This window comes from Giraffa tippelskirchi, chromosome 3 (genome assembly GCF_054371585.1).
Source record: "Giraffa tippelskirchi isolate mGirTip1 chromosome 3, T2T-mGirTip1v1.2.pri, whole genome shotgun sequence".
Lineage (NCBI taxonomy): Eukaryota > Metazoa > Chordata > Mammalia > Artiodactyla > Giraffidae > Giraffa > Giraffa tippelskirchi.
The window spans coordinates 149,117,793-149,137,212 of record NC_137277.1 but is presented as its reverse complement, the minus strand read 5'-3'; the positions used below and the strand labels follow the sequence as shown (position 1 = coordinate 149,137,212).

Here is a 19,420-nt window from a genome sequence, read left to right as displayed (position 1 = left end):
TCTTTTAACTCTTTAATGAATCACAGAATTCAGAATATATATGCACATATGTAATCCAGTTTCGATTATTCCAAATAGAATGTCATCTAGCTACTTTAGAAGAGCAAATAAAACCTATCTCGAATGCAAAGTGTTATAGTTTGAATACCTTCTCAAATTTCCTATTGAAAAATAATTGGCTTGTCTTATAAATCCTTATTTTGACCCTACCTGAAAAATTATTTGTATTGTACATATATAGTCTAGGTAAATTAGAACTTTGAGACCATTGTATTAAATAGTAAATAGAAATAAGGCCCATTTCCAGAAAGTCCTCATTGAGTTGCATATTTCTGTTAGGCCTGAGAAACCTGATAGGCTATTTGAGCTATCCAGAATGCACGTATATGTAGTTGGGTATCTTAGCTTTGTTTGCATCTCTGAAGACTTGGCATTTAGGTGGTGGAGCTTAGCTATGGGGGATACTTGATTTCTGTTTATTGGATTCTTCTAAATGCTGCGATTCTGCTGCGGTTAACTGAAAAATGTGCTTATCTAGTTAGTAGTGCTCATAAAATAGGCCTTTAACAGCAACAGTTCAATAGAATATCAGATTTGGAAGGCACCTTGAATAACGTTTTAGTGTATCCACTCTACCTGGTGCTTGACTGCAACTTCTGAAATTTGTAAAAGAAGAGAGAAAATAAAATCAGGAATGGTAATTTCCCCCGCAAGGATGTTTTCCTTGAGTGTTCCTTCTTCTCTTGGTTGAATTATTTGAGATGCTCCTTTCTCATCTAAGTATTATTGAATCAGTTGAATAACAAATGAATGTCCAAGTAGGGTCTACAAGTTTAAGAAAGACTGTGACATATTCACTAGATAGCCAGTGTTTTGGCCATTTTATTTCTGTGTTACATAAAGCAAGGAGTTGAAGCATCAAATTTAAGCAAGTCCAATAACACAGCAGTACAAACACAGAGCTTGACTTCTGGTTTGTGGAAGTGCAGCTCCTGTAGAAAGCACCTTATAAACATTAGTGTGAGATTTCCAGGGAACCATCTGCAAGTATTTTTTTAAATGCAGACTGAAGTATAGAGTGGGGCCAAAGGAAATTTGTCGGAAAATTTTGCTTTAGATACTGCTTGCTTTAACATCTTTTTATGTATCTTATTTTTATATATCTTATCTATCTTAAAGGTTCTTCATCCCCTTTAATGATCATTCTGTAGTAGATACTTATTGTTATTAAAGAGATGTTAAAGATAAATTATCTAATCAAGACTCTTGATAGAGTCAGTGTGATTTTTAAAACGGGGAGATTATGTGAGTGGCTGGTTTTTCAAGGCACAGTTAGGAGCAAAACCTCAAGGCTGGTTAATTTTCAGGGCTGAAGCATACAGTGTTGTCCAATATAACTTTCTGAGATGAAAATGTTCTGTATCTGCTGTCCAATATTGTAGCCAGTAGCCACATTCAGTTATTGATCACTTGAAGTGTGACTAGTGTGACTGGAGAACTGAATGTTTCACATTTATATAGCTACATGTGGCTACTTACTGGACAGTGGTGTGGATGGAGATCCTAGAGTGAAGTTAGCTGTACAGTGAGGTGAACCAGATGAAATGGAACTAATTGAGCTCAGTATGGAACTTCATTATATAAGGAAGGTTCTCTTTTTCCATTACCATTTTCCAACTTTTTAGTTTTCTTCTAGTCTTAAGGTCTTGGTATTTGTAGGAAGTGGAAGTAAGAGTAAACCCATGGTCTGGAAATGTTGTGTGTCCACTGTAGGCCACTGGCTTCCTTATGGAGTTCCTGGTGGAAATGAAGATGTTTCTTCAAAGCATCTTTTTGCCTAAGAAACAATTCACACCCATGATCACAACACTGATAAAGCATCCTACTTAAATTGTCTTTATAAGCTAGTTGAATAATTTTCACTAAGAATTTCAGTAATCATCATTAGACTTAGGGCTACTGACTTGCATTTTAGTGGAAGGTCATACTGTCTTCATTCAGTAACTTTACATATGAGGTTTCAAGGATCATGATCTTCCTACTAGAAGTGTTAAAAGGAAGGGTGTAACAGTTCTTAAATTTGTATTCATGAAGGGACTCTTGTCTTAGGGATGAAGAAACAGGCCAGAGAAGTTAAAGTATACCTGGGCCAGTGTCACACAGGTGAAGATGAGATCAAGCCAGCTGGCATTAAGTTCTAACACTTGCTGGAATGAGGCTCTTTCACACCCTTCACATACCCCTTTACTTACATTCTTGGTGGAGATGAAGATGTTTCTTCAGAGCAACTTGGATTAGCGTTGCACAATACCTCAACTTCCCCTTGTATTTCTGGCCAGTTTTCTTTGTGGAAAATTGCAACTCTAATAGCTTTGCCTTTGGTTTCAATACTTAAAAACCCAGTCCTACTGTTGTGATATGTGGAATACATAATTTTGAAACTGAAACAAGACTTCCCTTAATCTATTTTGTAATTCCCATAACAGCTGAGGAATATCCAGGAGAACAACTCAAGGTAAGGTGGAAAACCCTGAAATAGAGTTATTCTGGCTTCCTTTTTTTTTCTTGTCCCCTGGAGAGTATTTATTAGCTTAGATTCAGCTTAAGTTGTAGAAAATACATTTCAAGGGGTAAATTGTTTACAGTTAGGATTGGAATCACATGGTTTTCTTTGCCAGACTTTACCCTTCAGTTGTGATGGTTCTAAACAAGGATGACTTTGTTGCTTTCACTGAGGGGAAATTTATGATAATAGCCACTATGGAGGACCTGGTTTTTAAGGAGTCAGTTGAAAGCAATTACTAAAGAGATTCTAGTATCAGAAAGGTGTAATAATCATTATTGTAAGATAATAAAGGGGGAAATGATGCTGGCCCCGATGGCTGATTCTGAGCTATTTCTACTAAAAAGGCCTACCTCTCTGACTTCATCTACAAGTATTCTTTGTTCCTTGTTCACTTCATTCCAGCCATGCTAACTTATTCTTTCGCCATGCCAGCCTCATTCTTTTCTTTGAACTTTTGCACTTGCTGTTTACCTCCTGGAATATTTTTCTTCCAGCTGTTTATGTGACTAACTCATTTTCATTCAGGTCCCACCCTTATATATCACCTCTGCTAAGGTTTTGCCCTGGCCAAGCTGTCTAAACTAAACCTCCCGCAATCCTATCACATCTCTTTTAAAAATTTTTGAATAACATTTATTGCCAACTTAAAAAACCTTTGTTTAGAGTCTGTCTCCCCACCCCCATCCCTAGAATGTAAATGCCATGGGAGAAGAGACGTCTGTCTTTCTTAATCCTGAGTTCCCAGTGTCCGGAACAGTGTTTGGCACATAACAGGTACCCAGTAAATACATACTGAGAAAGGCAGTGGTTCAGAATCAGGGGTGGGGGTGGAGTCTTTGGTCTAGTCTTGGTACTGCCCCTAGTTCACTGATAGCCCTGATCTGGGTCCTTTTCTCTGGAACTTGCTTTTCTTATCTGTGAAGCAGAGGGCTGAGCTAGATGATCTCTAAACCCCATCTAGCTTCAATGACAGTTCTTTAAGCCATCAAAAAATTCTGTCACCTTTGCAGCAGGAGAATCTCTCTTTTTCAGTTCTTCCAAACCATGCTATGGGAAGTGGGAAAACTTAACGTGTCCAAAGGCAGCTCAAAGCTAGTACTAGAAGCAGGCAGTCAAGCCCTTGAACAATCCCACTCTTGGAACTGTTGTTCAGATGTCAAATACCTGGCTTGATCCTGGGCTTGTTTCATGGTTTCCTCCTGAGCCAACCTTGCCGCGTCCTCTTCCTTCTGCCATCTGTCCTCTGCTTCCCGCCGCGTCTTCTCTTCTGCTTCCTGTTTCCGCCGCTGGTACTCCAGCCGTTCTTCTTCAGCCATTTCCATCAGGCGCTTTTGCTCTTCTGCTAACTGCATTTCCAACTCCTTCAGCCTTTGCTTTTCTGCCTCTGCAGAACAGAACAGGTAGGCTCAGCAGGGGTCTCGTTATTCAAGAAAACAACTCTCTGATCTGACTCTCAAGTCTGATTCCCAGGGACTCCCAATGAGATGTTCTATGGCTTACCTGACAGCTGGTTGCCAGATCTTCTGTGGGTATTACCCTGCATTCATTTACTAACTTAAGAGTCCTTTATCAAGTACCTACTGTGTGCAGTGCACTGTGCGATTAACACAAAACTTTGGAGAAGAATCTTCCAGAACCTGGTATGCAGATGGGTTGGAGACAGGTGTCAGGTCAGGGTCTGGAGAACTTTGGTGCTTACTCAGCTGGTCTGACCACTCTACAGGGGCATCATCTGCTGAAGCGCTTTCCTATTCCTCAAATAATGAGGCTACAGAAAATCCATACATCACCTGAAAGGCTGCCTAGCAGCCATCCAGGTGTTTGTTTCCATCTGCTAGGGAAGGAAGCAAGGAGCAGAGCTGTGTCTCCAATTTAGGCAGCTTCTGAGCAATGCTGGAAGGGCAATGCAAGGGGCTGGGTCTGACTCCAGGAGATCACTGACAGGGACCACAAGAGTCATAGCTACAAACAAGTCTTTCTTATTTTGATCTTCTATCTCAGTAGAGTCACACCTACTAATCACTTTGAAAAAAAGAAAAATCAGCTTACCCATTTAGAGTGCTTCACACTGATACCTAGGATAGGAATAACTCTGGGGAGAATCAAATGAACACCCACAGGGGGATAAAAATATTTTTGTCCCAGATAGAGGGAGTTGCAGAGAGCGGAGCACCTCTCACCAGCCCTCTCAGCTTCCTCCTGCTGCTTCTTTCTCTGCAGCTCCTGACATTTCCTCCGGAACTCCTCCTGTTGCTGCCGAGCTCTCTCCTGGGCCATTTGCAACTGGAGCCCCTGCCTTCTCTCTTCCTCCTCCTGCCGCTGTCGTTCTTCCTCAAGTCTCTGTTTCCTCAAGCTGAGAAAACCCATAAACAGGTAAGGGAGATGGCAGAAACACTGCAGTGTCCATACAGGACAAGCTGTGCCTCTGGTGGAGGCTTTGCAGGCTGTAGTTCACACACAGCATCTCATGCAGAGACTCCTTTTCCAAGGGAAGCCTGACTGAACAGCAGAAGCCAGAACACAACAGGACTGGAACTAGAAGCCTGAAAGTTTCGAGAGCTCTGGGGCCGGGCCTTCACTTCCCAGAGCCTCATTTTCCATTCTTAGCAAATGGATTTTGAAGTTCCTGTTTCACCGGGTTGTTGGGAAGATTAAATGACCCCAGAAGCTTATGGAAGGGCCTTACACAATGCAGACAGTGTGGCAAGAGGCATAACAAATGTTTGCTGGAACGGATCTCAAAACCCTCCTGCGAAGATCCCATGAACATCTGTCTGGAGTAACCCTAACGGTTTAAGACATCTTATCTTATCTTTGGTCCAGACTGTCCCTGGAATAACTGAGGATAAAATGAGACATGCTGTTTTACTTCAGGGCATGAGCCTCTGGAGAAGACTCTTTTAAAGAGTCCCTTGGACAGCAAGGAGATCAAACTAGTCAATCCTAAGGGAAATCAACCCAGAATATTCACTGGAAAGACTGATGCCAAAGCTGAAGCTCCAGTACTTTGGCCACATGATGCAAACAGTGGACTTATTGGAAAAGACCTTGATGCTGGGAAAGATTGAAGGCAGAAGGAGAAGGGGACCTCACAGGACGAGATGGTTGGATGGCATCACCGACTCAATGGACATGAGTTTGAGCAAGCTCTGGGAGATAGTGAAGGACAGGGAAGCCTAGCAGTGCTGCAGCTCATGGGGTCGTAAAGAGTCAGACATGACTAAACAATGAACAATAACAACGATGAGCCTCAGAGCCAACGTACCCCCAGAGAAGGTCAGCCCCACTTGTCTTCTGCTTCCTATCACAGCCGTGGCCACGGCCTCTCCACCCACCGGATTTCCTCCGCACGGCGCTGCTGCTCCAGCTCCAGTTCCTCCTTCATCCTCTCCGCCCTCTCCAGCTGCTCCTGCTGGAGCCGCCTCTGCTCCTCCTGCTCCCTTCTCTTCCTCTCCACCTCCAGCCGTCTCATCTCAGCCCGCTCTGCTCGAAGCCTGTCCCGGGAAGCCTTCTCTTGTTCCCTTTTGACGAGGAAGGCCTGAGGAGCCAGAGTGTGGTCAGTGAGCAGTGATCGCGGGTGACCTCGTCTTGGCAGCGTGCCCTCCTCCACCCCCACCACATGGCCTCTAATCAGAGATAAGGTGGTTTCCACAGTCGTACAAACTCTGCTACCACTGGCCCAGGCTCTGGGCTCTGACTGACCTGGATCCAAGTCTCTCTCTTACTTGCTTCTCTCTTACCCTTGCTTAAGGGTAACGACTTAATTTGTCTGATACTGTCTTCCTCTTGGCTGGCTGTTACAGAATTAACTCAAACAGTGAAAGTGCCAACATTAATGCCTGCTGTGCTGTGCTTAGTCGCTTAGTCTTCAGATTCTTCACGACCCCATGGACTGTAGCCCATCAGGCTCCTCTGGCCATGGAATTCTCCAGGCAAGAATAGTGGAGTGGGTTGCCATACCCTCCTCCAGGGGATCTTCCCAACCCAGGGATCAAACCCAGGTCTCTCGCATTACAGGCGGAATCTTTACCATCTGAGCCTCCAGGGGAGCCCAAGAAAACTGGAGTGGGTAGCCTATCCCTTCTCCAGGGGATCTTCCTGACCCAGGAGATTCTTTACCAGCTGAGCTACCATGTCTGCTACGTGTGTCTAATAATCACCCAAGGAGCTTTGAAAGATTACTTGAGGCCAAAGCCCCACCCGGACCAATTAAATAAGAATTGTAGGCTTTGGCAGGTTTTTAAAATTTAATTAAAAGAAATTTTTTTTTTTTGCTACGCAGCAAGGCTTGTGGGATCTTAGTTCCCTGACCAGGAATTGAACCAGGCTGGCAGTAGAAGCACAGAGTCCTAACCACTGGACTGCCAGGAAACTTCTCCTCCACCCCAACCACCTACTTAAAAATATATTATTTTTCTTGGTGGTTTTAAAAAACATCTTCCAGTGATGCTAATGTGAAGCCAGGGCTCAGAACCATAGGTTCTAGCTAAAGGCTCTTTTTAGGAGCAGTCTTAGGTGTAGATGTGTCAGACTCCTATTTAATGCTATGCAAATCCACTTTTCCAATGAAACGTTCTCTCAGTTTCTGTGAAGAGTGTCTTAGATTTCTTGTTCTTCCTAATGCCTCCTCCTCAGTCAGAAGTATGCCTCTGAGGGGAACGCTGGATGGCCACTCTCCCTTGGGAGCTCTGTGTATCCAGTATGGGGCGGGTACTTCCTTATCTTATTTAGCCTTTGCAGAGGCAGTGCAGTACTGTGTACTGACAATAAATCTAGAAATTCTGAGTCTATAGCAGGCTCAGAGAAGTTCTGCCCACAGCTTAAAATTTTCATCTGCTGTATAGAGTAGAATGCTGTAGCCTTGACAGCTGGGAAGACTGAGAACTAGAAAGGAAAAAGCTTCCTGAAATCCTTTTTGGAAGACTAGGGGCTATAAAATAAATACATAATAATTTAAAATAGTGCAAGACCTCTGAAGCTCTTTTGGAGTCGAAAGATCTAAGTCTTGACTCTGCCACTTGATGGTTGCCCAACTTCTGGCAGCAAACATCTAACCCTTTTAATCTTAGCTTGTAGGTGTATGAAATGGGGTGCATCATACGTGGGTCATGAGTGTGGCTGTAGAGATTAAATGAAATTCAGCAGAATTGTTCATATTTGCATGTAACTTCCGTGAGTTTAACCATAGTGGTTTAGCTGTGGGTACGTTTGCAGTGTTCAAAGAAAAGGCAGATAGATGTGTGTGTATAAGTTGCCTGTGGCCCAGCTTTGTGCCGCAGTAAGGCAAATTAGGAATGGAGGAATTTCTACAGTGTTGGTGAGGCGAGCCATGCATAAACTCCTGGCTAAGTCAAGGATATGTGCTTGGCTCTGAGGCCTGAATTCACCTTTCCTTTTAACTGTGAGGCCTGTACTTCTCACAGATGAGTGCTGTGCCACCTTTCTGCTCATGAAGGGTGGGTACATGTCTTGGCAGTTCGGGAGCCTCACAGAATGCCTCATTTCAGAGAGACTGTGCCACCCTAGTGTCTTTCATCAGATCTGGCATCTTAAAGGGTCAGAAAAAAGCAAAGTAAAATAAATAAAATCATTAGGCAGTTTAATATAATCCGGGGCAGCTTTCCCCACCTCTGCAGTTGTACCAGTGAGGACAGAGATCCCTCTGGCCAAGGTGAGAATATTGAAGCCTACCTTAGAAGGGTCCTCGTGGCTTCTCTCTCCTTCAGGTTCCATGTTTCCAGGGACAGTTGCAGTCTGGGTGGGCGATGACCTTCCATCTATAGAAACTTGGCTCTCAGGAGCCTCAACTTTGGAAGAGAGCCAAGGGTCCTCTACACGAGAGCCTGAGCGGAAGCCACCTCCACCTGAGCGGAAGCCACCTCCACCTGAGTGGTCTTTGGTTTCCTTAGAGTTAGTGACATCAGGCCCACTCAGCTCCGCAGCTGTTGCCAGACTCCCTTCCTTCCGTGTCCTTTTCCCTTTGGCTCCTGTTTTTTTCCCTTTGGGAATTAGCTCTGATTTCTTTTCAGCTTTTGATTCCTTTGACTTTCCTAAGAGAGAACAATTGGGGATAGAGGCATAGCTAATAAACATGATCTCTGTATCCTTTTCAGTGACTTTAAAACTCCCATGTGCAATGGCATCATCTGTGTGCAGATGCCTGAGCCCCGCCCTTAGAGTCTGATTTTGTAGGAATCTGCATTTTAGCTATCACTCTAAAGATTTTGAGAAGGGTAGTCCATAGACCCAGGTGGTGCTAGTAGTAAAGAACCCGCCTGCCAATGCAGGAGACTAAGAGACGTGGGTTGAATCCCTGGATCGGGAAGATCCCTTGGAGGAGGGCATGGCAACCCAAATCCCATGGACAGTGGGGTCTGGCCGGCTACAGTCCATAGGGTCACAAACAGTCCATAGGGTCAGACATGACTAAAGTGACTTACCATAGCACAGCCCATAGACCACCCTTTGAGAACCTGCCTCAACTGTAATCAGCAGTCTTGCTACTAAAAGAGTTCTGATTCCTCCTGACCTATGGTGGGGACAAGACTCTCTGGAGGGAAGAAGACCTATAGGCACACCTGGAAAATCATGCCTCAAGAGTCTAGCTTGAGGTTGCAACTTTGTAACCTGGCACAGGTTAAGCCTTCCATACTCTAAGGCTTCTTTCTCAATTCACCGCTAGGGGCCACAGATATTTTTTTCCAGTCCTGCCAATGCTACCCAAGTTACAGGCTACAGCAATGTAAACTCAGCAAGACCTTAAAAAGCAGACCTAAAAAATAGATCTGGATAAGCAACAGAGTCCTACTGTATAGCACAGGGGACTATATTCAATATCCTGTGATAAACCATAATGGAGGGACTTCCCTGGTAGTCCAGTGGTTAAGACTCTGCACTCCCAATGCAGTGGGCCCAAGTTCGATTCCTGGTCAGGGAACTAGATCCCACATGCCTCAACTAAGAGTTTGCCTGCCACAACTAAGACCTGGTTCAGCCAATTAAAGAAATACATAAATAAATACTCTTAAAAAAAAAAAAAAGTTTAAAAAAAAAAAAAAACATAATGGAAAAGAATATTAAAAAAGTCTGGTTCGATGCATGATACAGGGTGCTCGGGGCTGGTGCACTGGGATGACCCAGAGGGATGGGATCGGGAGGGAGGTGGGAGGGGGGTTCTGGAAGGGGAACACATGTACACCCATGGTGGATTCATGTCAATGTATGGTAAAACAAATACAATATTGTACAGTTAAAAAATAAACTAATTTTAAAAAAATAAATAAAAATGTCTATATTGTATAAATGGGCCACTTTGCTATAGAGCAGAGATTGGCACAACATTGTAAGTCAAATACACTTCAGTTAAAAAAAAAAAAAATCTGGCCCAGGAGGCTGGCTATCCAGTGTCATTCATTGCTACAGCCTTTGATTTGTTTTGAGGGTCTTCATATGGCCAGGAAAGAATGGGTGTAGGTTTCAGGTTAAAGAAAGTCCTCAGAACACAACATTGTAAATCAACTACACTCCAATAAAAATTAATTTAAAAAGAAAGAAGTTCCTCAGAAGCATAGGCACCTGAATTCCCTGAGGAAATTCCAAGAGGAAAAATGGTAGCTGGAGTAACCATTCAGAGCATGCTGCAAACTTTCCCTTCCCAAATGCTCTCATGGCCCAATTCTCAGCTTATGACTTATTTATTATTCATAGAGGCAGGGTTTGAGAGGCATAAGTTTGGAATCAAATGGCAGATTCAGACCCTGGGTCTACCACTTTTTACTGTTCGACGTTACTCAAATCAGCCAGCCTCTCCACATGATATAATAATGGTGCTTACTTTAAGGATATGTGGGGATTTCATGACATCATAAATGCAGAGCTCCTAATGAGAGAGTCAATTCCTAGGCAGGTTGATAAGAAGTCTGGGGTCCCCGAGGAGGAGAAAGGGGTCTGGGGCTCTCAAGGAGGAGACAGGCGCCTGGAATTCTCAAGGAGGAGCAAAGGACAAACCTTTTCTTCTACATTCCTTAGTAAGGATTATATAACAATAATGTATCCTGGTTGAGGACGTTTCTCCTTCCTGAAAACCTTCTGACTAATCCTGTTATCTTAAAATGTGTATTATGGGAGTGGGTCTAGTAAGATCTTTACAACCTTGAGACATTCTTTTGATTTATTGTAATAACTAATTTAAAAAGTATATAATTCCCTTCCTTGGACTAGTGAGTGGGGCACTCTCCATCCCTCTTCTGATGTCTATGTCAGAAGCTTTCTTTGTCCCTTTTCATACTTCAATAAAATTCTGCTACACAAAAGCTCTTGAGTGATCAAGCCTGGTCCCTGGTCCCAAAGCTAAATCTTCTTTGGAGATCAAGAATCTGACACCGTTCACTGTAAGCTATCACTAATACAGTGCGTGTTCATTTAGTAGGTGTTGGTATTATTATTATGATTTCCTTTCTTGTTAATTACAGGCCTCCAGGCTCCCCCAGTTTCTTCTATCCCTGTCTCCCAAGATACTGACATGAAGTAAGGCTGCAACACCATCTTAGCTGTGGTCATCAAGGAGACTCAGCACAGACAGTTTGTCCCATAGGATCCATGCCGATTCTCCGTAATGCCTTCCGGCTCCCATTAGGTGTCTTCTCCCGGATGGTCCCTTACCAACAGTAGCCTCTGCTTCCTCACGGAGTTTTCCTTCTTTCTCCCTTTTGGATTCCTTGGACTTATCTGTCTTGGCCCTTTTCTTGCTCTTGGCTTTTTCAATCAACTCCATCTCCTAAAGGGGAAAAATTAAGGAAAGGGAACATGTTAAAGTAGAAAGCAAGGAAAAAAAAAATCAAAAGGAGATTATTTTGGGAATTCTCTGGCAGTCCAGTGGTTAGGACTCAGCACTTTCAATACCTCGTCAGGGAACTAAAATCCCCATGGCCAACAAACAAAAATAAAAAACAGAAGAAAAGGGAGATTATGTTGAACAAGACAGAATGGCTTAGAATGGAATTTATATGGGTTCCAGATGAGGCCAATGAATGAGACAGAGAGTGTGGAGCCGGAGGGGAGATCCTAAGATTCAGCCTTTGATATAATTTCAGGTACAATTTCATAGAAGAAAAGAGAAATAGAATGTACTTGATGATCTGCTCCCCTTTTAAAAATAATTATAAAAAAATAATTTTATTTAGTTATATCTTTTTGGTTGTGCTGGGTCTTTGTTGCTGCAAAGGCTTTTCTCTAGTTGTAGAGAGCGGGCTTCTCATGGGTGGCTTCTCTGGTTGCAGAACTGGGCTTCAGAGTGCAGGCTTCAGTAGTTGCGGTGCTCAGGCTCAGTTGCCCTGTGACATGTGGGATCTTCCTGGACTGGAATCCAACCCATGTCCCCTGCATTGGCAGGAGGATTCTTAACCGCTGGATCACCGGGGAAGTCCTTCCCCCTTTTTTGATGCTAAACCATCATCTGCAGAGCTGGATCAAAGTGAAGCAGTTTTTACCTTTAATAGATTGCTGTTGCCACAATTAATGATTAACTAGTTTAAATCAAAGCCAGCTTTATTCACTGTTGCATCATTTGCTAGCTTTTGGGAAACTTCAAGCATATGACCATGGCTATGTCAGTTTTCACCTTTCCCCAAGGACTGGGACAATACAGCATTTCTTCCTAAAAGGGGATGGCACAGTCAGGCCATGACTACCCCCTCAGTACCTGTAATATTGTGACAACATAAGAAATATATGTTTGGTCTTTGAACCTAGCCTCTGACACAGAGCTCCAAAAACCCTTGCACAAACATACCTCAGAGATAGTGTGGGTTTGGTTGTAGACCACCCCAACAGTGTGAATACTGGAAATAAAGCACGTCACATGAATATTTTGTTTCCCAGGGCATATGAAAATTATGTTTACTTATGTAGTCTATTAAGTGTGCAGTAGCATTATGTCTAAAAAAACAGTGTGCATACCTGAATTTGAAAATGCTATATTGCAAAAAAACTGTTAACTATCATCTGAGCCTTCAACAAATCGTAATCTCTTTTTCTTTTTTTGCCATGTCACAGGCAGGTGGGATCTTAGGTCCCCTACCAGGGATTGAACCTGGGCTGCAGCAGTAAAAGTGCTGAGTCCTAGCCACTGGACAACCAGGGAATTCCCCACAAATGTTCTTAATGGCATCTAGGATGGTGAATTCTTTTCAGAAGGTTCTCAATTGACTTTACCCAGATCCATCCAAAGAATCACTAAATATGGCAGCTATAGTCTTAAAAGGTGTATTTGTTAAAAAATAAGAATTGAAAGTCAAAATGACCCCTTGATATGTGGGCTACAGAATGTTGTGTTAGCAGGCATGAAGACAAGCCTAATCTTGTCCATCTCCATTAGAGCTCTTGGCTGGCTAGTTGATTGTCAATGAGCAGTAATATTTTGAAAGGGATCTTTTTTCTGAGCAGTAGGTCTCAACAGTGGGCTTAAAATACTCAGTAAAACACGTTGCTAACAGATAAGCTGTCATCCAGGCTTTGTTGTTCTACATACAGAACACAGGCAGAATATATTTAGCATAAATCTTAAGGGCCCTAGGATTTCTGGAATGGTAAATGAGTACGAGTTTCAACTTTATGTCACCAGCTGCATTAGCCCCTAACATGATGTCAGCCTGTCCTTTGAAGCTTTGATGCCAGGCATTGACGTCTCTCCAGCTCTGAAAGTCCAAGATGGCATCTTCTTTCAACATAAGGCTGTTCATCAACATTGAAGATCTGTTGTTTAGAGTAGCCACCTTCATTAATTATCTTAACTAGAGCTTCTGGATAACTTGCTGCCTCACTTTGCACTTGAATATTATGGAGATGGCTTCATGCCTTAAACCTTATGAACCAACATTTACTCACTTCAAATTCTTCTGCAGCTTCTTCACCTCTCTGAGCCTTCATAGAATTGAAGAAAGTTAAGACCTTGCTCTGGATTAGGCTTTGGCTTATGGGAATGTTGTGGCTGGTTTGATCTTCCATCCAGACTGCTTAAACCTTCTCCATATCAGCAATAAGCCCGTTTTGTTTTCTTACCATTCATGTGTTCACTGGAGTAGCACTTTTAATTTCCTTCAAGAACTTTTCCTTTGCAGTCATAACTTGGATAACTATTTGGTGCAAGAGGCCAAGCTTTTTGGCCCCTCTTAGCTTTCCACGTGGCTTCCTCATTAACCATTTCTAGCTTTTGATTTAAATTGGGAAACATGAGTTGTTGTTCGCTGTTGTGAACACATGAGACGTTTCCTTTTACTTGAACACTTACAGGCCCCTGCAGGGTTATCAACTGGCCTGATTTCAATGTTGTCGTGTCTCAGAGAATGGGGGTGGGGGAGAGGCTTGAGGAAAGGAACAGAGGAAATGGCTGGTTAGTGGAGCAGTCAGAACACACATATTTATTGATTCAGTTCACCATCTCATATGGGTATGGTTCATGATACCCCAAAACAATGGTAACATCAAATATCACTCACTGATCACACCTCAGTATCAATATCAATAACCTCAGATACACAGATGACACCACCCTTATGGCAGAAAGTGAAGAACTAAAGAGCCTCTTGATGAAAATGAAAGAGGAGAGTGAAAAATTTGGCTTAAAACTCATCATTCAGAAAACTGAAACCATGGCATCCAGTCTCATCACTTCTTGGCAAATAGATGGGGAAACAATGGAAACAGTGAGAGACTTTATTTTTTGGGGCTCCAGAATCACTGCAGATGGTGACTGCAGCCATGAAATTAAAAGACACTTGCTCCTTGAAAGAAAAGCTATGACCAACCTAGACAGCGTATTAAAAAGCAGGGACATTGCTTTGCCAACAAAGGTGTGTCTAGTCAAAGCTGTGGTTTTTTCCAGTAGTCATATATGGATGTGAGAGTTGGACCATAAAGAAAGCTGAGTGCCAAAGGATTGATGCTTTTGAACTGTGGTGTTATAGAAGACTCTTGGGAGTCCCTTGGACTGCAAGGAGATCCAATCAGTCCATCCTAAAGGAGATCAGTCCTGAATATTCATTGGAAGGACTGATGCTGAAGCTGAAGCTCCAGTACTTTGGCTACCTGATGTGAAGAACTAACTCATTGGAAAAGACCCTGATGCTGGGAAAGATTGAAGACAAGAGGAGAAGGGGACGACAGAGGATGAGATAGTTGGATGGCATCACCGACTCAATGGACATGAGTATGAACAAGCTCCGAGAGTTGGTGATGGACAGGGAAGCCTGGCGTGCTGCATGCAGTCCATGGGGTCACAAAGAGTTGGACACAACTGAGCGACTGAACTGAATTGATCACATATCACCAAAACAAATAAAATAATAATGAAAAAGCTTGAAATGTTTCAAAAATTATCAAAATGTGACACAGAGACATGAAATGAGCAAATGCTGTTGGAAAAAATGGTGCTGATAGACTTGCTTGAACTCTCAATCTGTAAAATCACAGTATCTGTGAAGCCAATAAAGTGAAGCACAATAAAATGAGAGACATGCCTGTAACTTCTGGAGCATAAACATGAAAGGATTGTCTTTTGTTATTCATTAACAAGCTTCCTTTTAGTACCTTTGTAGAAATTAGAAAAGGGTACCCCATGCTTCAGAAAGATACAACCCATTACTGGGATGCAGGGCATGGTGAGTGAACCACGAGTGGATTTGAGCTCTCACTGCCCCCCTTTGCAGGTGCCCTTGTCTAGTAAGCAGCCTATACAACTGGACACGGCAACCTTGATGGGAGCACCTTCCGGGTGGGGTTTTGGACCAAGCACCTACATGGGTGTTTACACTCACGTTACTGATGTTGTTTGATGTCTGCTGGTTGAACAGCCTTGGCTCAGTCTTCCCTTCTTTTCCTCTTGGAAGAAAAGATGTGTCTATAGGATCCAGCTCCTCTGGTGAGTCAGGCCCATGTCCTGGAAGTCCTCCATGCCAATGGTGCACATTATAATCTTTGCCCCTTTGAAAAAAAGCAAAACAGCAGGACCAAACTAAAGAAAAACTCAAGTATACACACCACTATATGTAAAATAAGCAAGAGAGTTTGCTGTATAGCACAGGGAACTATAGACAATACCTTGTTATAGCCTACAATGGAAAAGAACCAGAAAAAAAGTTATGTATAATTGAATCACTTTGCTGTTCACCTGAAACTAGATCATACCCTTGTCGTGGCGAAGGGGCTTGCATAACTCAATGAAGCCATGAGCCATGCCATGCAGGGCCACCCAAGACAGAGGGGTCATAGTGGAGGTTCTGACAAAATGTGGTCCACAGGAGAAGGAAATGGCAACCCACTCCAGTATACTTGCCTAGAGAACCTCATGAACAGTTTGAAAAGGCAAAAGATATGACCAAGATAAGACCTCCAGGTTGGAAGGTGTCTGATATGCTATGGGGGATAGCAGAGGGCAATTGCTAGTAGCTCCAGAAAGAAGGAAGTGGCCGGGCCAAAGTGGAAACAATCCTCAGTTGTGAATGTGTCTAATGTTGTAAAGAACAATATTGCATAGGAACCTGGAATGCTAAGTCTGTGCTGCTGCTGCTGCTAAGTCACTTCAGTCGTGTCTGACTCTGTGCGACCCCATAGGCGGCAGACCACCAGGCTCTGCCGTCCCTGGGATTCTCCAGGCAAGAACACTGGAGTGGATTGCCATTTCCTTCTCCAGTTAAGTCTGTGAATCAAGGTAAACTGGACATGGTCAAGCAGCAGATGGTAAGATTGAACATCGACATCTTAGGACTCAGTGAACTAAAATGGATGGGAATGGGTGAATTTAATTCAGATGACCATTATATCTACTACTGTGGGCAAGAATGCCTTAGAAGAAATAGCCTTCATAGACTCATTTGGTAAAGAATCCGCTTGCAATGCAGGAGACCTGGATTTGATTCCTGGGTTGGGAAGATTCCCCTGGAGAAGGGAAAGTCTACCCACTCTAGTATTTTGGCCTGGAGAATTCCATAAACTATATAGCCCATGGGGTCACAAAGAGTCAGACACGACTGAGTGACTTTCACTTTCAGAGGTATATGGTGCTATTTCAGAGAGACAACAAAAAGTTCAAAATGCAGTACTTTGGTACAACCTCAAAAGTGACAGAATGAGCTCGAGTCATTTCCAAGCAAACCATTCAACATCATCGTAAATCAACTATACTTCAATTAAAAAGAAAAAGAAAAACTCTAGTGAACAAGGAAGAGGGAAAATGAACAAACACTGATTGAACAACTGTGTTCTGCCAGGCACTGCGCTGTGGCGGGCATTTTGCCCACTTGGTCAGCCCTCTTTTTCTCAACACATCCCTGAATAAAGGAGATTAGAAAGTTTGGCCTTCACTTTTGGGGTTCTCTCAGGCTGAAGTTTATCAGTGGCTTAGTTGAAGAAAAAATGACCTTTAAGAAAGATTGTCATCAGAACATGAACCTATATATCCATTTTTTTACACCCTCTGAATTCTATTCTTGATCAAATTCAGCCACCAAAGGTCATCGCTGTATGAGTATAATCCTGTGTAGAACCGCTGTCACGGACCATGTGCCTGGAGGGCAACTGACTTGTGTCCTCCAGGTAAAAATGTCACTACAACAGAGCCACGTGGATTCAGTAACGGCTGCAGTAGCAGCTACTGTGGTGCCAGGCCTGGTCCTGAATATGTTATGTTTTAGCTAAATCAGTATTATATTTACTGTGCTGGGCTAGTACAGAGCCTTACTATAGAAACTTGAGAAATACTTGTTGAATGAAGTAAATGGAATTTCCTATAAATATATGAGTCTTTAAATCATTCAGTGTCACTCTATAAAAACCCACAGAAGTATCCTTTAGAATTTAGTGGTAGGAAAACCTTTATTTCCCCTGAGGAATAAGCATGCTGCAAATGAGAAGCACAAAACCTGATTGTGTTGCTCCTTTTTGGCTTTTTTTGCTTTCACATTCAGTCTGAAAGTCTGAAGTTTTCTATTTTTCAGTTTTCTCTGTTTTTTGAAAGTCTGAACTTTAATCACTTATTGGAGATTGTTGATATTCTTTTTTCTTTTCCTCCAGATTAAAAAAAAAATTTTTTTTTGTATTAGCTAGTCTTTTTTTTTTTTTTTGGTGGATGGGCGGCAAGGGGGGGGTTGTTATTATAAGCAATTTAAATCCATTTTAGAGAAGATGAAATACAAAAGTTAAAAAGTGGAATTCTACAGATAGCTGCCTCACCATCCAAGTGCTCGTCCTTCTTTATTCCCAGGCAACACCCAGCCTTTTTTTGACCCAGGAGGGAATCCTTATACCACGAGGCAGGTGAGGGCAGATTTGCAAGTCACTGAGGCTCATGGGAGGTCACAAGAGGCTGTCATTCCAGCTGCTACTGCCAAACAGAGCTTAGGTCAAGCGACTAAGCCTGACTGGCTGAGCTGCTGGCAGATGAGCTCATAGTTAGCCCATAGTCAGCATGTAGGAAGCACTTAATACATGTTAGCAATTAGTATTAGTATTAATGGTATTATTGATTTTACCCAGGGCTGAGTGAATGCTGAGAGGAGAAACCAGGGTTGAGTTGACAGACCTCTGCTTTCTGGGTGTGGCTACAGAGCTCAGACATGTGGAAAAACGGAGACAGTGTCTTCCACATAGTTTAGAGTTCAACTTTGCTTCTTACCCACCCAGCCAAAGAACAGGTTTAAGTAGGAAACACATCACAATATAATCCTTCCCCCAAATCTTTGTTTCTTAGCCAGTAATTTAATTCTGGCTGCCTGAGCCTGTGGTTGGTTAGCTGAGAATCTTCATGTCGCTTAGAAAAAAAACAGAAATGAAGTTCATTAAAAGCAAAGAAAAACAAAAGTTGAGAAGTCCATGTTAGGATGGCTTTGGATACTTACACCTTTTGGACAGTATCTGCCTCAGGGGTCTGCATGTGTTCAGCCAGGGAAGCACAAAGAGGGTCAAGGGTCATATTCCTCGGCACTGGGTCTGCGAAGACAAAGAGCATCCTGAATCAGCAAAGGACAGCAGGCAGTGATCCCAGACACAAGAAAACATCTACCTGGTAAGCAGTCAACAGCATGCCAATTAGAACAATATGCTATGTTATACCTAGGAAATTTGCAAATGCTGCAGAAACTAGAGCTGACACATGGCAAGTGATATTAAAATCAGTAAGCCCCATTGGGAAAGCGATGTGACAGTACATATCAAGATCTAGAAAAACGTTCTTGTCTTTGATCAGGAATCTCACTTCTGGGTATTATCATAAGGAAATAATTTAAAAGAAGAAACAAGCTTTTTGTACAAAGTTGTTCATTACAACATCATCAATAATAAAAAATTAGAAACAGCCAAACAATGGGAAATTTGCAATGCATTATTTTGACATTTAAAATTATGGTTGAAAAGATAAATCAGTATGAAAAATACGATATAACAAGTAAAAAATAATAAACTATAGAATTGTGTGTTAAAGCTCTATAAAATATGTGTGTAGATGAATAAAAGCTGGAAGAGAAAACAGAAAGAGGAAATAATATGTTAAAGAGGTTTATGTGTTTAAATTTTTTCTTAAAACCCCAGCATGGTTATAACATTGAAAAGAAAATTGAATAAAAAATTGTTATATTTTGAGGAAGGCTTATGCAGGCTACACAGCTATTGCTGGGTTCTCTGAAGACCATACTGGGTAATTTTTAGAATGAGAAGAGGCTCCAGACCGACTTCATATTAGTCTAGGATACTTTTTATTTCAGTTACTTTAAACAATTTTTAATTATAAAAGATATATTTCATTGGAGAAAATAGGAAAACACAAGTATAAATAAGAACCCTCCCCATCAATACATCATTATTAGA

The 19,420-nt window shown here is 42.3% G+C and overlaps 1 protein-coding gene and 1 non-coding gene across 2 annotated transcripts in view; one reads left to right on the top strand and one right to left on the bottom strand.

Annotated features, from left to right (window-relative positions):
- Positions 1-856: 856 nt before the first annotated feature.
- KIAA2012 (KIAA2012 ortholog) overlaps positions 857-19,420 on the bottom strand; it is a 120,365-nt gene continuing 101,801 nt past the window's right edge. The window contains 8 exon segments of the mRNA XM_081581929.1: positions 857-1,837; positions 3,731-3,950; positions 4,747-4,919; positions 5,902-6,104; positions 8,258-8,616; positions 11,228-11,342; positions 15,379-15,544; positions 18,457-18,547. Of these exon segments, the coding sequence (XP_081438055.1) occupies positions 1,699-1,837; positions 3,731-3,950; positions 4,747-4,919; positions 5,902-6,104; positions 8,258-8,616; positions 11,228-11,342; positions 15,379-15,544; positions 18,457-18,547 (1,466 nt within the window). The 3' untranslated portion in view covers positions 857-1,698.
- Positions 9,431-9,503, top strand: TRNAG-CCC (transfer RNA glycine (anticodon CCC)). The gene has a single exon. It is a non-coding gene; the product is annotated as a tRNA-Gly (tRNA).